Here is a 14,568-nt window from a genome sequence, read left to right on the forward strand (position 1 = left end):
GTTTTTAAACTATTCTCAGGGGGTAACCTTTGATCTGTGTTTATGCATTGTTGGTTTGCATAATAAGAGGCCTGTGTGTAAAGCTAAATCAGTCCATTTGCAGTAAACTCACAAAACTCCTGGAGGCAGAAAACATACCTAGTCATGATGAGCTCTTAGCCCTTTCCATTTAGTTCTGGAGGGTCGTTCCCACAGGCCTTTGACAGATTTACGGGTCTCCCCCCTTTCAAGTTCAAAAGCAGGAACTCTGTGCTCCTAGAAACAGGACCATGCGGGGCCGGCCAGCATCAGCCGGCATTTCAGGTCCACCCTCCATTGCTCAGGAGCCACCCCGTGAAGGCAGCCCGGGACGTGGGGGTAAAGCGAGTCACCGGCCTGCAGGCCCAGCACCTGGCTGGCTGAGGGGTGAGAATTAACAGCAAAGTCAAAAGGTAAGTTGGTGATGGTGTGAAGGGAACCCTCATGCACTTTTAAAAAACTGACTTCAGAGGAGGGAGAGATCAATGATGAGAGACAATCATTGATCAGCTGCCTCCTGCACGCCCCACACGGGGGAACGAGCCCACAGCCTGGGCATGTGCCCTGACAGAGAACTGAACCATGACCTCCTGGTTCATAGGTCAACGCTTAACTACTGAGCCGCGCCGGGCGGGCCACCCTCATGGACTTCCAGTGGGGACGTCAATTTGTCAGCCGGTACAGAAAACAGTATGGAGGTTCCTCAAAAATTAAAAACAGAACTACTGTGACCCAGCGGTTCCACTCGGGGTGTCTGTCTAAAGGAAACGAAATCACTACCTCAGGTGTCTGCTGTGTTCACTGCAGCATTTACGGGAGCCAAGCTGTGGGGCCAGCCTGTGCCTATTCGTGGGTCAGTCACACATAAAATGATACCGTCGATGGAATATTCATCCTTAAAAAAGGAAACTCGGCCACATCTGACATGAACAAACCTGTGGGACATGCTAAGTGAGGAGGCCAGACACAGAAAGGCAAATACTGCATCTCACACTGAATCTTAAAAAATCAAATCTGAGAAACCGAGTAGAATGGTGTTAGCAGACGAGCAGGGCTGGAGCGGGGCGGTGAAGGACAGATGCTGGGCAGAGGGGACTGCAGTTAAGGACTGTACACTTGAAATCTGTATAGTAATCTTTATTCTCCCCACAAACACAAAGAAGGTAACTGTGAGGTGACATGTTAATCAGACTGAAGGTGGTAATCATTTCATGTATATGTACATCAAAACATCACATGGTACATCATAAATACATACACGTTTTATTTGTGAATCGTACCTCAATAGAGCCGGGGTGGGGGAGCCTGAGCCTTCCATTTGCCATGCGACACTGGGCGGGTGTAACTGCACGAGGAGACGGAGTTACACAGCCCGGAGCTGCCCGCGCCCAGCTCCAGCCTCTCCTTCCCAGGTGGGGCTCTGTACCTGCTGCTGGAGTCCTGCCTACGGGACTGCCATGGGAGCTTCTGAAACCACTGCGTGCCCTACGGGAGGGGCCCGAAACAGCTGGTGACAGGAGTGCCAGCCTCTGCCAGGACCAGAGCTGCCCTCCTCCCAGGGAGAGGACATGAGCAACTGCAGGTGCCCTGTGAACCCTCCCGAGGTCACGTGATCGTGCCCACTGCCCTGGGGACGATGCCTGTGTGCTGCTGAGGAAACGGAGGCAGGTGCTGGCTGCGGACCCTCAAAGACGCCTCCTCGACCCAGGAGCAGACAAGGCGCTGGGTTCCGTCTGTCCAGTGCTGTGTGCAAAGGCACGCTCCCCGGTCTCCCTGCACATGCAGCCCACACACCACGGACTGTTCCCCACTGTCCTCCCTCCATCCCCGAGCCCGCTCCTTTGTCAGCATTGCATCAAAACACGTGACACCTCAGTATCAGTGGACATTGAACAGGATTCAGTGCCCCCAAGAGGCCTCCTGGGCTGTTTCTAGAACACACTGCAGCCTTTAAAAGGTGAAGAAAAAAAATACTGTATATATTATAGTGATCTAGAAACCTTGTACCTAAAAAAAGGGGGGGGGGGACATTTGATTCACCCCAAAACACAAAACTGGAGTCAGATTTGAAAACTCACAGCTACAATGCTCCGGAGTGGAATTTCTGCTCAGGTGGCGTCCTGCCTAGGAGACGACCATTTCTGGAGAAACCCTCGCTCCTGGCGTACACTGAAGTGGACTGGCAATCCTGGACATGAAGTCTGAGGACGACAGTCTTTATGCTTCACGTCTGGGTGAGTACCGGCGGCTTCTGTTAGCTGACCTTCTCATCCCACTGAACCCCCGTTACAGAGCTAAAGCGCACGTCTGTGACCAGACACAGCGTCATTCTCGCCATCACTACCAAGATCCTCACCTGCCCAGCTGCCAACACCCTCAGATGCTGGAACCCACACACACTCGGGTACCATGGCTTTGTCACCAATTCAGAATCCACTTCTGCAAATAAGCACGGAGCCAGCGTTTTCTCCAAGCCCTTTAATCGTCACGTACACAGGTGAGCCACAAGCAATCAGAACACTGCATTTATGTTACAAGAAAGGAAATTTCATGATGTCTGCAGGGTACACCAATGATCTCAGAATCTCTTTGCAGTAACATTTCATTCACACACCCTGGTCCACAGTTGCCTCAAAGGGGCCAGGGCAGGCAGACTGCCCGCTGTGTGCACTGCACCAGGTGCACTCAGGGCTAAGTGTGAACGGAGTCCTAGTTATGTCACTACAACCGCACTGCCACCACCCACCAGGGAGGCCTGTTTTAAATGCTCTTTCCCACTAAGTACAAACTATGGAACCAAACAATAGATCTCTGCCCAAAGCAACAGGCCCACAGGCACTCATTTCCATTGCCAACGGTTCCCCCCAGCGCCCACGCGTGCACACAGGACACGCAGCGGCCATCCCTGTTCCAAGCCTGGGCTGAGCACCACTCGGCCAGCGTCAACGTGGCTGCCAGGTTCCAGGAAACTTTGGCAATGATGTGTCCAGGGAAATATATGTGTGTCTGTGTATATATATTCTATATGCATAAAAGCCTAAGGGACCCTTACGACCGGTTGCTATGATGCGCACTGGCCACCAGGGGGCAGACACTCAACACAGAAGCTGCCCCCTGGTGGTCAGTGCACTCCCTCAGCCAACCTCCTGTGGTCACTGGCCAGGCTGAGGAAGCCCACCTGTGCACGAATTCATGCACCGGGCCTCTAGTACGTACGTATGTATGCATACAAACACACACATTTACCCTCATACCCTTCCATGTCTAAGCTACCCGTAGCCCTCCAGCCAGTCCTGTTTTTGTGGGCCGGTCCCTGCTCTTCCCCCACCTGCGCTCCCTCTGACCCTGTGCCCAATCCTTTCTTCCCTCAGGCGGCCCCTGTTTGGGCGGGAGCAGGAGGGAGGACTGTTTCCAATCACTGACCAACCACCCCTCCCTGCTTGGACCAGGGGTCCTATTAGTAAAACTGACTCACCAGCATGTTTGTACTGGTCACCCCTCCCCCCAAAAAGCATGCTGGGTGTAATTAAAAAAAACAAAAACAACACACCAGTTTACAGGTTCAGGATCACAGACCAGAAGTCATTAGAGGTGAGTCACCTAGTTCTAAATTCATAGCTGAGAACATGGAAGTTCAGAGATGCAATGTGACTTGCCCAAGCCCGTGCAGCTCTCCAGACAGAAATTAGAACCATATTCAGACTCCCTCCACTACCACAAAACCCGAGTTCACGGTAAAGAAAGGTTTGTAAGTAAAACAAGATAAAAAGCCTAGTGCACATAGAACAGGTCTGGGATCTCCCCCACAGAGGTCCAGGCAGAAGGAAGGCAGCCTGCAACCTGAGAAACACCACTCAGTTCCACACGCCAGGCCCTGGCTCAGGCCTGACACTGGATCTGTGACCGCAGACGATGTCACTGTTTCAAAAACAAGAGGTCCATTACCTCCAGGCTTTGCAAGTCCCCAGCCACAGGCTCCACCTTATTCTAATCATAAGATAAATGAATCAGATTAAAGGATCAAGGAGGTACATTAAGATAAAAGCAAAGAAACATTTTTACAAGCATATCATCTCAGTACCTTAAAAGGTTAAGTTTCAGATTAATTTACAAGAATAGTGACAAAAGCACATGATTTCAGTGAAAATCAACACATTATACCTTTAAAAAAATCTTCAGAAATACGAAGTCAGGCAAGCATGCAAAATTCAAAGAATAAAAAAGTGCAAGGCTTGACTGCTCCTCAGGAGAAGGCTGAATCTCATGATGCTGAACAACGAAATGAATTAGAAGCTGAGAGGGACACTTCTCTGAACGGGAGTACCAGTCCCCTCACTTCATCATGAGGAGAGTGGGAGGCCCAGCAGCCAGGTCAGATGCACACAGACCTAGTGCCCAATGCTACCTGCAACCATGTGTACCTGCAGGACCAGCAGGGAAACATCCAGAGCACATTAGCCACTGCCTTAAACCACACACTTCCAGACTGATACACACGGTGGGGAAAGCTAATGCAGCACAGCAGCACATCTCACATATTTAAGAGATTAAATGCAAAGAAATCATCTCAAAGACTTTAATACCCAGCTATGATAGACACAGCCCCATTTCCAAATGTTTTAGCTTATAAAATGTGCATTCTTCAGCCTTCCCCTGCTTTTTTTTGCCTTTCAAAACTGAGCACTAGATATTTTGGATGTACATTAATATGATGTTCTATGTCCATTTTAATTACATGTTTTAGGAATAAACAAAATCCATGATGTTTCGGTAACTCATAGTGTATTTATAAAATGAAAAGCTCTCTATCAAAATACACTCTTCACTGGGAAAAATAAATAAAAGACAGATGGATCTACACAAAGTAAAAATCCACTCTGGTAGATTCAGTGTAGGCCAGTCCATAGCAAGCGTATTTGCCCTTATTCCCCCAGAGCTGCTCATCCTCCAAGTCAAGATTTTAAAAATATTTTTAATTGAGATCATGTTGACATTTGTTTCTCATTCCACATCATCCTCAGCCAAGCTCTGAGCACTTACAATTCTCTGAAAAAAGAAAAACAAAATTTTAACTCTTACAACGTATAAGCATTTAATCAGATTTCTAAGTACAGCAAAAATGCCCTTTGACTTAGAGAAACAAATCTTGCTAAAGTTTACCCATTCTGAGATTCACTTCAACATTCAACGCTTTATTAGCATCTAATAATGATGACAACTGTTAGTCTCATGACAAAATTCAAGTGAATAAAGAAGGCACTCCATCGCATTGTGCTACATGTCGGCCAATTACATAACTGAAACCAAAATGTATTCGAGACCTCTTCTTACTCCTACGCACACTAAAAATACTGATTAGTGCTAAGAATACCGATCATCCCATGCTCCAAACCTTTCCCTTTTGGGCCTGGAAATGTTCAAAATCGCTGCATGAAGAAACACAGTGCTCTCGAATTAGCATTTTGAAAGCATTTCCAGACGACATGAGACAAATAACTGAGTAAAAAGTCATCTTTATCGAGAGGAATTCAGGCCTCATCCCGAACTCACCCATTTTCAAGGCATCACCCTCGGGTCAGTTTCCCCAAAGCCCTACACTGCACTGCCCTCCAAGCGCCAACGCCGTAACGTAGCTGATTCCGATACAGCCTGGGACCCACATCCATCTAAACAAAAGGCATTAAGACCAAGTCCTGGGTTTCTCCCCCTCGCCCTTACCTCTTTGGGAACCTGTCTTTCCTTAGTCCCTTTCCAATCTAGTGGAGTCAAGGTCAGTTTGAAGATTACATTTTACTAACTTTTAATCACACCAAATGTGGACATTAACGCATGTAATGGCCATGCCATCCCAAAGAGCAGATGCACTTGGGCCCCTGGGAAGGGCTAAAGTGAGCAGAACGCAGGTTCATTACTGCAGCTTTGGGTCACCGTGAACACATGGTATGTTGCCCTATTCGAGAGTCGAATAACTCCAACCCCAAAGCCCACCTGGCAGGAGCGAAGCACGAGGGGTGCAGGGCCTCCATGCCCTATTTCCAGGCTCTGCCATCTTGGCTCCTGTTCTCTGCCAGCCACTGCCCCGAAGGCAGGATCTCATAGAAGAGGAGGCAGAGAACTAGTTTTACAAAGTAGCTGAGAATGGCCTGAATTCTGGGATTTGAATACAAGGCCTAAGACTTAACTCTAAGAGACATGCTTCCTGACCCACATCTAGGGCACCATCACGAGATCGTAGGCCCAGCCAGACGTCTGCATGCTCTTCCATCAGGGAGGGGAATGCCAAGCCCTGTTATCTGAAGTACTATTTTCATTATATGGATGCGTTTCATGATTGCAACACTTCCCTAGGCTCCTCTTTAAATGCTCCTGTCCCTACATATTTAATTCTCACGTTCTACTTTCTTTCACAGCATTTCCCGTCCTTACCTGACTAATGGTTGGCAGCTTGGTCAGAAGCATCTGGAACACTGGTGGCGGGAGAGTCTGCTGTAACACCTGCAGTAACTGCTGGGGCTGGCCGCACACCGCAATCGCGTTGGTCAGGTGGTCCACGCCCTTCTCGTACTCCCCTGAAAGAGGGACAGAAAAGTAACGCACAACCCGAAAAGCCTCCGCCAAAGTCCTCGCCGCACCAACCACTGAGCACACTGGCCTGGCAAAGGCGGCCTCACTTGTAAAGATTACTTACCTTCTCTATAAGGAGTAAACTTAAAACTCACTCAGAATATATTATGGGCAATGATAATGCACAAGAAACATTCATTTCTGAAGCCAGTCTCCAATAACACAACCCTCACGTTATTAAATGTCTAAAAGCTTGTCTTGAAATATAGCCACGCACGGCCTGATGATGGGGACGAGTTCTGAGAAACACATGGTAACGCAAGTCCATCTCTGGGCGAACATGGGATTGCACTCACACCCCTAGATGGTGCAGCCCCTGCAACACCTCCCATTCCACAGCCCGCACAGCAGGCCCCTGTACTGATACTGACACTGTCGGCAACGGGGGTATTGGCGTCTCTAAACAGAGAAAGGCACTGGACTCTCATTCAATGGGCAGCACAGTAGGGTTTGTAGGGGAGAACAACCAACAAGCTTACTGACACGCACACCTCCTGTTCACCCGAGAGGCCCCGGAAACGGAGAACCTCACCAATGGGGCCAAAGCCACCACCTTACATACTAAACACCCTCTTCGGCAGAAGACCAAGGCGATGGAGATGGGGGAGACAGGCAAGGGAGGTGACCAGGAAAAGCACAGTGAACGAGGGTAAGGTGGTTACAGAGGGAAACCAGTTTTCTGCATTGATGGAGTTTCTAGGATAAGGTCACCCCTCTTCCCAGTACCAGCAGCGAGACACCCTAACACATGTCCCCGATAGAATCCCTTCTTTTTTTCACGAACAGCTCCCTGCTTCCCACAAAAATCTTCCATTCTGACCCACCCCGTGGAGGGCGTGCCCTCCTTGTAGGTGCCAGGTGGGCTGCTGCCCAGTCACAAGTCGCTCAGGAAAGCCACGGGGTGTTCCCGTTTCCGCGGCTGAGCCTGTGCTTGCGACTCTCACCCTGAGCGAGTAACTCCTCCCCCAGCTGGATCTCTTCCAGGAAGAACTTCTGAACGGCCTCGGCGTCTTTCAGGTCAGGCAGCTGTTGGGAAGGAGAGCATTTACTGACTGACAACAAAGTTACGCCCTGGGACACGGCCTATACACAGAAAGTCATGCCACCAAGAATGGAAATTTACTCAACAGCACTCACAAAGATTAGTTTAGTATCTACATTGACACAAATGTAAAAAAACAACTTATTGACCAAATTGGTTTTTGAACAATTCTTAGAAAGCTGAGTCAAACCTGAAGTAAAAAAGGAATACAAATATCACTACCATAAAATATGCACATTATAATTTCTTGATCACCATTATAGATTTTTATGTAATTGTAATCAACATACCTGAAGTAGAGTTTTAAATAATTATTTCTATAAAGTATAGAATACAGGGGTGGGCAATTTACAGTTGTTCGTAAGAAAATACAATAATTACTAAACGATGAGAATAGAATGTGTTTTGTGTGGTCACAACTGTAAACCTACTTTTGCCCACCCCTGTGTAATCTAAGCCAGAACCAGACGCCGTCTTACCTTGGACAGTCCAGCTCTCTCCTTGGCAAGCTTCTGTTTCTTCCTTCCTACAAGAAAGGAAACATTTTCATTAATGAAATGAGAACCCAAAGAAGCGAAATGCGGTGGCGGTCACTCACCCTGTCCCCAAACATTACAGCTTCTGGGGCGCCTGTGACTGCCAGGGTCCGGGAACTGTTCTGATCCAGGCGCTGTGCATAGCGTGACCCTTCCGGGCAGCAGCTTCCTGCCCCCTGGGCACCAGGACCAGCCCTTGACAAGATGGAGATGGCCATCCGCGGTCTCCCGAGTCATTACAAGCAGAGCCAGCCCTCCCTCCCTTCCTCCCACAAAGGACATGGAACAGGAGCAGGAGCAAGGCCACCACTGCCAGGGCCTTTCGTTGCTGAAGAGCCACAGATTGTTTCCTGAATGGTAAACACTGACTGGCAGGCAGTCTCAAGTGGGGAGGGGAGAGAACCAGCATTTGAGAGTTAAAATTTAAAAAATAAACCTTAATCGTCACTGAGTCAACCCTTAAGACCAAACAACAGGACACTCATCGCATTTAAATCGCCAGTTAGCGACCCACCCCCTCGGTCTGTGTCCGCTCCTCCCCTACAGCAGGGCCGCAGGCAGGGCAGTCACCTGGCCTCTCCTCCCGGTAACACTGGCCTGAGAACAGCACGTGGTTAGAGCTGTGCTGAAGTGAGCACCTGTTAGCGGTGCCCCGTGTAAAACATGCATAAAGCACCTGTGACTGACACCGCCAAGGAGCTGTGCTCACTGAAACACCTGACGTCACGACGACCCTCAGGAACACGGGGACTGACCGGGAGACACACTAAGAAAGCCAAGGCTCCAGCACGTACTCCTGGGGTCACCTCTGGCAAGCGGGCCCCTGAACGCCCCAAAGACAAGGCACCCCTAACGTGACCACTGCGAGAAACAAAGCCGCGATTAAACCAGCACACGCCCCCCACAAACCCAGGTCCCACGCATGGCTGACTGCCCAACAGGTTACTACGGTCAGGGCACCTTCTTTTCTTCTCGAACCCTCCAAACCAGCTTAACCACACAGCCTCCCTTGCCAGCCCTCGCGCTCTACAACCAAGGCTACCACGCGAAGGCCTGTACAATTCTGGCCGTTTCAACAGGAACATATAGGTCAAAGTTGACCTTGCACATTAATCTGAAGAATGCCCCATTTTTCTAACAAACTACCTTTCCTGGGTATTCACCACCGGGCAACTAAGCGTGGAGGAAAGAACACATGACATAGTTCACCCTCACTGCGCTTAGGGTTTTGTTCGGCCCTCTTTAGGCAGAAAATGAGGGATTCCTAAATATCACGGCAAGACTAGAGGAGACGCGGAAGACTTTTGGATAAAACAGACACGAAGACACGGGATGCTTCGGGCTAAGGTGAGCGAGCACTCTGTAAGTTTTCAACGCCACGTGCCATGACACTGTCTAAACAACATTTCTTAGCTTCTTTAACCCTCACAGTAACACTAAGACATGTCGACTGTCACCCCCATTTTACAGAGAAAAGTGACCAAGGTCACCACTAGGAAGTGGTGGATGGGGGCTCTCAGAAGGCAGCTGAGTCCAGAGCATGTGGCTCCATCCCTCAAAACGCTGCAGAAGTGAAGTCGTTCCCATCAAAACAGAAGGCACCTCAGAAATGAACATGGCAAGCGTGTGGAATAAAAGGAGAAATTGCTAAGCCAGAATTTGTGTAAAATGACAAAAATGGTAACAAAACCCAGTAGAAGCTGAAACTTAGGTCCATTACTATCCAATTTTATAGTTGTTCCCTTATGGGGTGGAGAGTGTGTTGTTGCTGAATGTTGAATACAGTTAGCAACTTTAAAGGTTGCTTAGTTTGAATTTTAGCAATAAGATAAAAGTTCTGGCCCTGGCGGGGGTAGCTCAGCTGGTTAGGAGTCATCCCAATACGCCAAGGTTGGGGTTCAATATCCAGCCAGGGCACAGACAAGAACCAACCAGTGAGTGCGTGCACGGGTGGAGCAACAAATCAATGTTTCCCTCGCTCCCCCTTCCTTTCTCTAACATCAATCTTTTTTTTTAAAAAAAAGGATTAAACCTCTGAATTTAGTTTCATAAGACAATTTGTTACATTAACTTATTTCCAGATAGAGTTCCATGGAGTAACTATGATAAAGGGACATGACACATGGTAACAGACTGGCAAACAGATCAGCAAAATCAGACTCTGACTCAGTATTTGCTAGCAGTCAGTCCCAAGGGCGACTGTGTGAACCTAACAAGTTAAAACAAACTCGTCTACTTTAAAAGATGCTCCAACCGAGGCAGCTGGCCAGGGCACAATTAAGTACTTTTAATCAGAGTGCAAAACTACTGATAATTAAAGCTTAAAAAAAACCACACAACACCAAACCCTTTCTTAATGTTATTTTAGACAGAGAGGAAGGGAGACGGAGAGACAGAAACACTGATGAGAGAGAAGCACCCATGGGCTGCCTCCCGCACGCCCCCCACTAGGGGTCAAGCCTGCAGCCCCGGCATGGGCCCCAACCTGGAATCAATTAGCAACCTGGACGCTCAACCAACTGGGCCAAACAGCCCAGGGCATGAAGTAAAGTTTTAATTGCTAAAGAAAATATAAAGTAAATTATATTCATAAACAATCTTCAGCTTTCATCAATAACTATGTGCCAGAGACCGCACTAAACTCTACCTTTATTATATCATTTTACAAAAGTGAAACTAAAATCTTAAGTCGGTTACCCAAGTTAATGATCCAAGCCTGGCCACTTAAATGGAAAAGGAATTTTGAAAAACAAACAAAAAACACACACGAAAGATTTATTCATCTGTCTAAAATGATAGAGAGGACAAAAAGGGACATATGGAATACTTCCAACAATACAGATTTATTAAAATGATAGTTGTTACAATATCCTCAACCAAAAATGAGTTTTCTCAAGGTTTTTGACAACAGGATTGCGGCTCCCAAAGGAAGAAAGGGCCACCCCATGCTTCCCAGAGCTGTGCTCTGCAGGGACCCCTGAAGCTGCAGGACAGTGACCTCAGACACAATGGCTACACTCAGGGCCAGCACTAATGCGCTTCCCTGCGTCAGGAATGGGGGGACACTTCAAACATCTTCATCTTCTGAAAACCAGAGGCAGGTGACATTACCTGACTTTACAAACTAAGAAAATGAAGATTCAGAAATCTCAAGATTACCCCGCTAACCTGTGACTAACCTGGCCTGGAAACTGTATCAAATCCAAAATAACATTTTGTCAACCTAAGAAACATTCAAACAGTGTAGAGAACTGTTGTGAGTTTACTTGAGCCTGACAACTGCCAGGAGGCGAAATCTCAAGGGATTGAGAAAATGCTCCAGAAAATGGCAGCTTTGCATCTTATTTTCTACATTTCGATCAAAAGAGAAGACATAAGTGGGTTACATGAAATCCACTGGTGATAGATGAGGGAGGCGGGAGAAAGCAAAGTGGGAAACCTCTGGGATTGGATAAAAAATAAAATGATTGACACCTGTACTTCTTTTATTCAGGTGAATACAGGTTAACAGTCAACAATTAACGAAATAAACAAGGGGATTTGTGGTCTCCGCAGAGCAGTGCCTGTGCTTTGAGGGGCGAGAAAATGGGGAGATGACTTTGTTCTTGCAAAGGCCTGTTTGTCAGGTAAGTTATCCTGGATGCAAAGAGATGACAGGCTAAGGTGGAGGAGACTGACCTTTGTCGGGGGAAAATATTGCCATGAATGGCTTTAAAAAAAAAAAAATATGGATTTCAGAGAGGAAGGGAGAGAGGGATAAAAACATCAATGATAAGAGAATCATTGATCCGCTGCCTCCTGCACACCCCCTACTGGGGACTGAGCCCGCAACCCGGGCATGTGCCCTTGACCGGAATGGAACCTGGGATCCTTCAGTCCGCAGGCCAACGCTCTACCCCTAGGGCCTTGACCGGCTTTTTGTTAAAAAGCTTTCATTTCAGACCATCCTTTGTGGTTGGTTTAGGTCTGAGTTTGCAAGGCCACCACGCAGGCCTCCCTTGAGCTGGTCAGGTTTACCATGTGGCCGCTTTCCGTCCACCATTCTTTCCATTAGACGACCTAACCTTAAATTAAACAAATAACCTCCGAATCTCTGCCCTCCTTTAAAAATGCAGGAGTGGGAATCCGATGTCCTGGTTTAGGGGGGTGACATCAGCGCAGGCCCCCCCCACCCCCCCAGCTCCCGCCCTCCCATGCCGCGGGCACCAGCCCCACGTGGCCACTGAGCACGTGAGATGCCTTAGCAGAGGCTTAGAGGAACTGCCCGAAACAGGACAATCGCTGCTTTGTACTTTCCGGGCTGCAATCACGTCAACATCCCTTCTCACTTCAGCAAACGGCCCGAGCAACCTCGATAAGTTTCAAAAATATCCCTTATTCCCAACCAATCTGCTGCTCGTCTATTGTTGCAGAGGAGCGCGCCTCCGAAACGCAGAGACCGCAGCGGTTTGGGCGGCACCATTTCCCTCCCCTCCTCCAAGATGTCGCAGGTCTGAAATAAGGCTGAGCCACCGGGAGGCGCAGCCCTTTGGACTCCCCTGCGGTTCCTGTCGCATCCACTCATATCCTGGAGGCACCAAGTGCAGCCACCAAGAGGGTTTAAGAATGCAACGACCCCGCCGCGCTGGGGTCGCGGACCGAGTCTCCTGCTGCAGAAATTCGTAAAATGTGAAAGATATGCACACCCGCTCGGGTGATGAGCATCGACCCGTGAACCAGGAGGTCGCGGTTGGATGCCCGGTTGCGGGCCCGATCGCCAGCGCGGGGCGTGCAGGAGGCAGCCGATGCACGGTTCTCTCTCATCACTGATGCTTCTTTCTCTTTACCCCTCTCCCTTCCTCTCGGAGATCCGTACAAGCGTATTTTTAAAAAGAGAAAGGCAAGCAACACGCACCCCCTAAACTATAACACAAACAAGAGTGCATGCATACGACCAAAATGGGGGGAAACAAAATGGGAAAATCGCTCCCGTTTCACCAAAACGGAGGTATCAGGCCGCTCGCAGGGCCAGGAGCAGCCTGGGGGCGCGTGGCCCCCCTTCCGGGCCGCGGCGTGGGTCCCAGGCGCTCCCACCACGCGGCAGCTCGCCGCCCCGGCCCGCGAGGGGTCCCGGGAGGCGGGGGAGGAAGCGGGGGAAGAGACGGGAGGCGGCAGGACCGCGCGGGGGACCCACTCACGTTCTCGCAGCCGGTTCTTGAAGTTGGGGTCACTCCGTCTCTTGCGGTCAAAGTAAATGCAGTAGCCGATGAAGAGGGCCCCGCACACGCCGGCGGCGATGGCGCTGTTCCGGCCCACCATCTTTCCTCGACCGCGGGGAGAGGTCGGCGGCCGAGGGGGCCCGGGATGAAGCCGTTTGCCACGAACCCTCCGAGCGGACGGCGCCGCTCAAACTGACGCCCGCCGCGAGGGGACGGGAAAGGCCGAGCGCGCCATTTCCGGCGCCGTCACCAGAGGTCCACGGGCTGCCCGCGGCGGTGCCTGAGAAGAAACCCCTAGGCTGCCCGCGGCGGTGCCTGAGCAGAAGCGCCTGAACAGAAATCCCAGGGCTGTCCGCGGCAGTGCCTGAGCGGAAGCGCCCGTGCCGCTCCTGCGCCTGCGCAGGGGGCTTAGGGGCACCGGAAGCGGCGTGCGCGTTAGTGTCCAAGGCGTACGAGGACCACCCACTTCCGGGAAGCTGCCGAGCCTGGCGCCCCGAGGGCGCGCGTGGCCGCCGCGCACGTACACACGACGGTGGCTGACGGCCCGGCCGTGCCCGACGGAGATGGGAGGTTGCCGCCGGCAAAGGCTTCCCCTTATTCTCGTGTGATGCAGGCAGCCCGTGACTCGTTTCAAGTTCAGCCACAGCCCCTTGTGCACCGAGCGCCGCGAGCTAGATCCCATGTCAGAGCCATGCTGCAATATGGTATCGTGCGTGGGAGAAACCCAAATGGAGCAATGGCTGGAGCAAGGTAACTGGTAAAAGATACGGAAGGAAAAAATATAGGAAACGTGAGTTGTTTTATGGCCACAGAAAACGTCCTATATGTGGGGTAACATTTAAGACAAAACTTTGGGCATAAAGACACGAAACAGAGGGCGTGGTGAGGTGGTTGGCCTCTGCCAGGCGCCAGGGACAGGCAGGTCGCTACCGGAACCCGCAGAAGCCTTCTTTCCTTCCATCTGGCCCTTTAGTTCAACTTCTTTTTTCCTTTGACTCAAACTGGCCTCACCTAGTGCCCTGCTTCTACCCCCTCCGTCTCCCTTGCTTCATCTTTGCGCCCTCAGGACAGCGAGGTCCAACAGACTTAGGAACAAGGTCCTGGGTCTATTGAGACAGAAATTTCTTTTTTATTATTTTTTAATTTATTT

The 14,568-nt window shown here is 49.9% G+C and overlaps 1 protein-coding gene across 1 annotated transcript; it reads right to left on the reverse strand.

Moving 5' to 3' along the window:
* Window positions 1-1,140: 1,140 nt before the first annotated feature.
* On the reverse strand, window positions 1,141-13,723 carry TOMM20 (translocase of outer mitochondrial membrane 20). The gene is made up of 5 exons (XM_081114325.1): window positions 13,398-13,723; window positions 8,164-8,210; window positions 7,587-7,668; window positions 6,445-6,587; window positions 1,141-5,064 (listed from the first exon to the last, which is right to left on the reverse strand). The coding sequence occupies exons 1-5, from the start codon at window positions 13,516-13,518 to the stop codon at window positions 5,020-5,022; spliced, it is 438 nt and encodes a 145-aa protein (XP_080970451.1). The 5' UTR covers window positions 13,519-13,723; the 3' UTR covers window positions 1,141-5,019.
* Between the last annotated feature and the right edge of the window lie 845 nt (window positions 13,724-14,568).

This window comes from Myotis nattereri (genome assembly GCF_964212035.1).
Source record: "Myotis nattereri genome assembly, chromosome: 20".
Taxonomy (NCBI): Eukaryota; Metazoa; Chordata; class Mammalia; order Chiroptera; family Vespertilionidae; genus Myotis; species Myotis nattereri.